General features: G+C 44.0%; 1 protein-coding gene across 8 annotated transcripts in view; it reads left to right on the top strand.

Moving 5' to 3' along the window:
- PPP4R1 (protein phosphatase 4 regulatory subunit 1) overlaps nucleotides 1-4,808 on the top strand; it is a 71,327-nt gene extending 66,519 nt beyond the window's left edge. For all 8 annotated transcript variants that reach the window (XM_053571467.1, XM_053571470.1, XM_053571464.1 and 5 more), the window contains 4 exons: nucleotides 1,650-1,770; nucleotides 1,864-1,998; nucleotides 2,561-2,702; nucleotides 3,663-4,808. In XM_053571467.1, the coding sequence (XP_053427442.1) occupies nucleotides 1,650-1,770; nucleotides 1,864-1,998; nucleotides 2,561-2,702; nucleotides 3,663-3,826 (562 nt within the window). In that variant the 3' untranslated portion in view covers nucleotides 3,827-4,808. The remainder of the gene's footprint in view (nucleotides 1-1,649; nucleotides 1,771-1,863; nucleotides 1,999-2,560; nucleotides 2,703-3,662) is intronic.
- The last annotated feature ends 1,192 nt before the right edge of the window (nucleotides 4,809-6,000 follow it).

Here is a 6,000-nt window from a genome sequence, read left to right on the forward strand (position 1 = left end):
TGGCATCAGTGTAGGGCCTTAGCTAGAGGAGGTCTCCTGCCCTTGTCAGGAATAAAGAGTTTAGTTCTCCTGCCCTTAGCTGCGGCATGTCTCTGCTTGTGGGGTGAGCAGGCTTTGTGTCCCTTCGCCAGTCCATCAGGCTTCTGCTTTGTATGAGAAAGGGCCTGAGGTGCCAGTGTAATTAATGGCTATCTCCTGACGTGTCCATCTCCTCTGCCTGCTGACAGACATCTCTCCTATTTCCTTTCCTGGCAAGTTTTTTTTTGTTAGTGTCCAGGGGTGGCAAGAGCCCTGTGGACACTGGAGGGTTTGCACAGGAAGGTGAGCTCCCTGTGTCTGCCCCGCACCCCAGCTTTGTGTAAGCCCCCCAACCTCTGTGACAGCCCTTATCTGACCCTGGGCAGCTGCTACAATTTTAGCTGATTTCCTGTCCCCTCCAGTGTGAGAGCAGCTGCCTCTTCTATCCATGCTGTGCTCAGAGAGGCCGTCCCAGAGCCCATTTCTCCTGACCTCCCTGGGGAGGTCAGCTCATTAGGAGACTCGCAGCCTCAGCTCTGCTGGGCCCAAGAAAAGATTAGGTAGTTTCTATAGCTTTTTCTCATGTAGGGTCAGAGTGACATTCTTTGCAACTTTTTGTATCCTAAACAGAAGTTGAAGTCTTGTTGGGGATTTTTATTTTGAACTTTTGTGTCAGAAAACAAGTGTGTCACTCTCTCTGAGGATTTATGGTTATGTACATAGGTCACTACAAAATTTTTTAGACAGACTGTGTTATGGTCCATAATTTCACTTCCAAGAAACACAGTTGACAATGCCCTTTCTGAGTCACCCAGGCAAGTATCAACTTGCTCGGCTTGTTGCTTGGTGTTGCTGGGAGGGCTTCATTTGTTTCAATCCATGGGATTTTATGTTTCATGAGTTGTGTGTATCTCAAAACTTTCATAATGGCCCGCGTATACATATGGGTACATCATCGTCGCTGCATTGTCTGTTTATAGTTCACTCCCTTCTTGTTAGAAATACAAATAATGTTAAATATAAAATTAGAAAGGGCAGAGGTCTCAGTCATAGCCAAGGTATTTCTTCAAGGATGTTACCGTAGCTACTCAAATTAGCCTGGTGGGTGCCCTGAAAGTCTTCAGTCCCCTCAGACAAGATAGGAAAGCTGCCAGAGGCCCCCACTTCTCTTACGCCCGGCAGCTGTGTCCTCTAATCTAGAGGGCGCTCAGAGTCTTGACAAGTGCATAGCAGGCTACCGCAGTCTACTGGGATGTTCTTATTAACAGATTTGTAAACGGAAGCTTCTCAGCATTCTAAACCATGACTAGGGAAAAATGTGTGCTGTGTTCCCATTGAACATACCACGAAATGCTCTGCCTCAGTCTTTGTGTGCACAGAATTCTCCAGCGTTTGTTTTCCTTACAATCCAAGGGGGAAGAGAGGCCCCTTGAACTTGCTGGTGTGGAAATGCGTTTCCAGGTGGGCTGAGACTAGAGCTGCCTCTGCGAAAGAGGCTGAGGCACACAGCGCACGTGTTTGTCTGACAAGTACTCAGTGCCCGATACTGCAGACATTCAGGCGATTAACCTACTTCCATTTGTCTTACTTACTTTTACACTTTACTGTCTTTTTATATTTCCTTTTTGTAGACAGCTGATTTTACTTCTAGAGTTATATAGTCCCAGAGATGTTTATGACTATTTACGTCCCATTGCTCTGAATCTGTGTGCAGACAAAGTTTCTTCTGTTCGTTGGATTTCCTACAAGTTGGTATGTATTGAACTTTAAAAATTTTACATCAGCAAACTATTTCCTGAGATCCCAGAGCAGAAGCGTCCCTCACGTCTGCATACTCCCGCCTAGGTCAGCGAGATGGTGAAGAAGCTGCACGCGGCCACGCCTCCGACGTTTGGGGTGGACCTCATCAATGAGCTGGTGGAGAATTTTGGCAGATGTCCCAAGTGGTCAGGCCGGCAGGCCTTTGTCTTTGTCTGCCAGGTAAGCAAGGACCTGTGCTTCCCCTGTTTGTGGAGGTTTTTCCAGTAGAATTATGTTTCTTCTCTCAGTTCCTGCCTCTCCCTCACACTGTCTTCCTGATCCTTAAGGAAAAGAACTTTAAAACAATCTGGCTATGTATAGGATTGTCTGTGCTTTACTGTTCGGCATCTATCTGGCCTTGAGCTGGGCCTTTCTCCCACAGTCAGCCAAGCTTGTTCTAAAGCTGCCGTATACCACATATAGCCTCTGTGTGCGCCTACATGTTTGTACCACGCCACACACACACCACACATAGACCACACCACGGCTCCTCCTAGAAGGGGCTTGTGTCTGGGACCCAGAGTACATGTGAGCCAGTGAAGGTGTGACTCAACACTCCTGGTCTCTGCAGGAAACTTGTGTGTCTGTTATATAATTGTTTTTGAGTTCCCAAGTACCTGGAATATTGGTTAAAAAGCTGAAACTAAAATACTTGTTGTCACTAAGCAAATTTGTTAGCTAGCATTCTAGTTTGGTAGCTGTAAGGACAGAGAAATCTAACGCCGGTATTTCTTTTCCCCAGACTGTCATTGAAGATGACTGTCTTCCCATGGACCAGTTCGCTGTGCATCTGATGCCACATCTGCTCACCTTAGCAAATGACAGGGTTCCAAATGTGAGAGTGCTGCTTGCAAAGACACTAAGGCAAACTCTACTGGAGAAAGGTAGGTGGGCGACTCTGCCAGGAAGTGTGTGTGGGAGGGGATCACGGACTGTGTTGAATAGTGAGTGTCCCAACAGAGGTATTGTATGTTTGTAGAAAACTATCTGGTAGGGAGATATATCTTAAGTTGTTCTGGTGGCTCTCCCAGGCGGACACAGGAAATTAAAGAGACTTTAAATTCACACTCTTCTGTTCTAGTGTCATTTTTATAATACAAAATGCAGTAATTTTTTAAACTGGGTATTCACTTATGACTGTGGAAACCAGGGCCTTGGCAGCACCCCTGCTGTCAGGGACTTGTATGTGGGGCCTGGAGGCAGCCGGCACACCTCCCTCCTCTTTATTCCTGAGGTGGGAGACAGGTGCCCTTAGTGTTTGTTTTTCTAGAAATTATAATCCCTCAAGATTCAGGATGTTTTATTTATTATAAACTCCCCATGCCTTGTAAATATAGTTGAATGCATGAACTCATGAATGAATCACAGAAAGAATTTTGTAGCCAACTTCAAAGAGCAAGGGTGAATGAATATTCTTTTTCTCTTCCTTTGCCATTCATGTAAATTTTTAAAATAGAGAGAGTGATTAAAGTGGAACAGCTGAAGAGACTTGTTTGGTTTGGTGTATGTGTAGTTGGTGTTTGGAAGTGTTTTTTACTAAGCTGATCAAGACCTAAGAAGTACAATGTTTTAATATATTTAATGTTTAATACTCCTTAGCTATGATTGAGTATCATGAGGTTAAATCTATCATGAAAGTAAGATAAATCCCATAATTGTCTTTATTCTGGGATTTATTTTCCTATAATAAATCAATTTGGATTACTCTTTATAATTTAACAGGTTATTTGTTTATACTTTTATAAAAATCATGTCTTATAATGACTGATAACTTATGCTTGTGTTTAATAACACTCTTAAATGTCACATCAATTTCATTTGTACCATGCATTTGTCATTTCCAGAATATTTCTTAGCCTCAGCCAGCTGTCATCAGGAAGCCGTGGAACAGACCATCATGGCTCTTCAGATGGATCGTGACAGTGATGTCAAGTATTTTGCAAGCATCCACCCCGCCAGTACTAAAATCTCTGAAGATGCCATGAGCACAGCTTCCTCAACCTACTAAAAGGCTTGAGCCTCGATGTCTTTCCCGCCTCTCCGAGAGCCGAGGTTTGCCGAGTGATCTGCGGTGGCTTGTTGGGGAGGAAACCCCTTCCTCTCTCGCAGACTTAATGCAGGTGCAAGTTCCCTACACCCAATACCAGGGGTTTTAAGAGTCAAGAGAAAGTACAGCAAACATGATCTTACCTTGACTTTAAGGGAAAATAATTTCTCAGAGGATTCTAATTGTCACCGAAGCCTTAAATCCTTCTGTCTTCCTGACTGAGTGAAACTTGAATTGGCAGAGCATTTTCCTTATGGAAGGGACGAGATTCCCAGAGACCTGGATTGCTTTCTCCTGATTTTATTTAATGGCCGATAAATGAAATTCTTACAGCCAGAGGCAGATGTGCACCTGGACATGAAAGAGACCTTCAGTATTAGCCCTGACTGTTTCTCCCAGGCACAAAGACCCGTTGGGTTCTGTAGCCAGCTGCCCAGCCTGGCCCTCAGTGTGAATAGTTCCTGACATGGGAAAGGAGATTTTTTGGATTTCTCCTCAGGGCTTGATGCTAACACTAAAGTAGACTCTGATTTTAACTCTTAAATGCAGCATATTGCTGTACACATTTACGGAACATTTGCTGAGTATCTATGTCCTGATTTTTTCATGCTGGTCGTGACCTGAAGGAAGTTTATTAGCACATGTACTGTATGTCAGGTGTCTTTAACTTGATCATGATCAGCTCTGAGGTGCAACTTTTTCTTCACATACTGTACATACCTGTGACCACTCTTGGGAGTGCTACAGTCTTTAATCATGCTGTTTAAAACTGTTGTGGCACAAGTTCTCTTGTCCAAATAAAATTTATTAATAAGATCTATATAGAGATATATATACACTTTTGATTGTTTTCTAGATGTCTACAAATAAATGCAATTTGTGACCTGTATTAATGATTAGTATAAAATGGGGAAACTAGATTAAAATATTTGTCTTCTAACTAGTTTAGTGGTTTCTCTGAAATCTACCTTTACATTTCCTGGGTTGACTTTTGCCCTTGGCCCAGTGTCCTGGGCTCTCCTCGGACTCCCGTCTGGAGGTGGGCAGTGCAGACTGTGTCTGGAACACCTCAGTGGGGCTTGGTCCTGAAGCTGCTGAGATGCAGTGAGGGAGCTCTTACTCTGTGAGTGGCGATCCCAATCTCTCAGGGGACATTTTACCATCAAATGAGCTAACTAACACGTGAAGGGGCTTTTTTGTAAAGTGCCGCCAAGTATGTGGGTGTCGATTCTCGTAAGGTGAGTTTGAAAATCCCTCGGCCCGAGTCGTCCTTGTGGTGCTTCTGTGAGTTTTGGTTTTACTTATGCAGCTCGCACAGAGTGACTCAGTAAGTCAAAATAGGTCACTTGAAGCGGGGAATGGGATCTGGGTATACAGACTCCTTCCTATGCGCACTGTTGATGAATAAGCCTTTGGTGTCTGCTTCCTGCACTAAACCCCAGATATTTGTACACTCCAGACATAAGTGTGAACAAATTCTGCTGGGAAGGACATTCCGATGAATAAATAAGTGGGGGGTGGGGGGGCTGTGGGAAGTGTGAAGCAGCTGCCAGAGGTTTTTGAAAGCATCAGTCCAGAGGAGAATGTGGCCTCTGATTTAATACGACAACCTAAGTGTTGAGGTGCACATTCTCTGCTATTAATAATAATATACTTTTGCCCCCCAGAATTTCAGTTCTATAAGTTACATTAGAATTATACTGTAATGCATTTTTTTAAAGCAGTGACAGTTCTAACAGTATATTTGGGGATACAGACCTGAAATTTAAGGTCTGCTAGAGTACCTGCAGAGTTAAGAAATGCAGAGGCCAGGTCTTGCTCTCTAGACCTCCTGCTGCTTGTTAGGTACCGGACTAAGGAACAGCCCAGGACACACAGTGAGTCTCAAAGTGCTCGGACTCCACTGGAATTTTAGGTTCTGTCAGTGGCAGTGAATATAAAAGACCCCTGTGTTTTAACAGCTTACATGCCGGACCATCGAGGCTTCCCAGTTTGAATAATCTCTAATGAAATTCCAAATAGGAAAAAGTGTGTCGTCTCTCCATTTCCAGTCTTTAGCAGTTTCTGTGATGCACTTTTTCAGGCACGTTCTAGGCAGCAGGAGCTGATCTGAGCATGGCAGAGTCCTGTGTCCT

This window comes from Nycticebus coucang, chromosome 19 (genome assembly GCF_027406575.1).
Source record: "Nycticebus coucang isolate mNycCou1 chromosome 19, mNycCou1.pri, whole genome shotgun sequence".
Taxonomy (NCBI): Eukaryota; Metazoa; Chordata; class Mammalia; order Primates; family Lorisidae; genus Nycticebus; species Nycticebus coucang.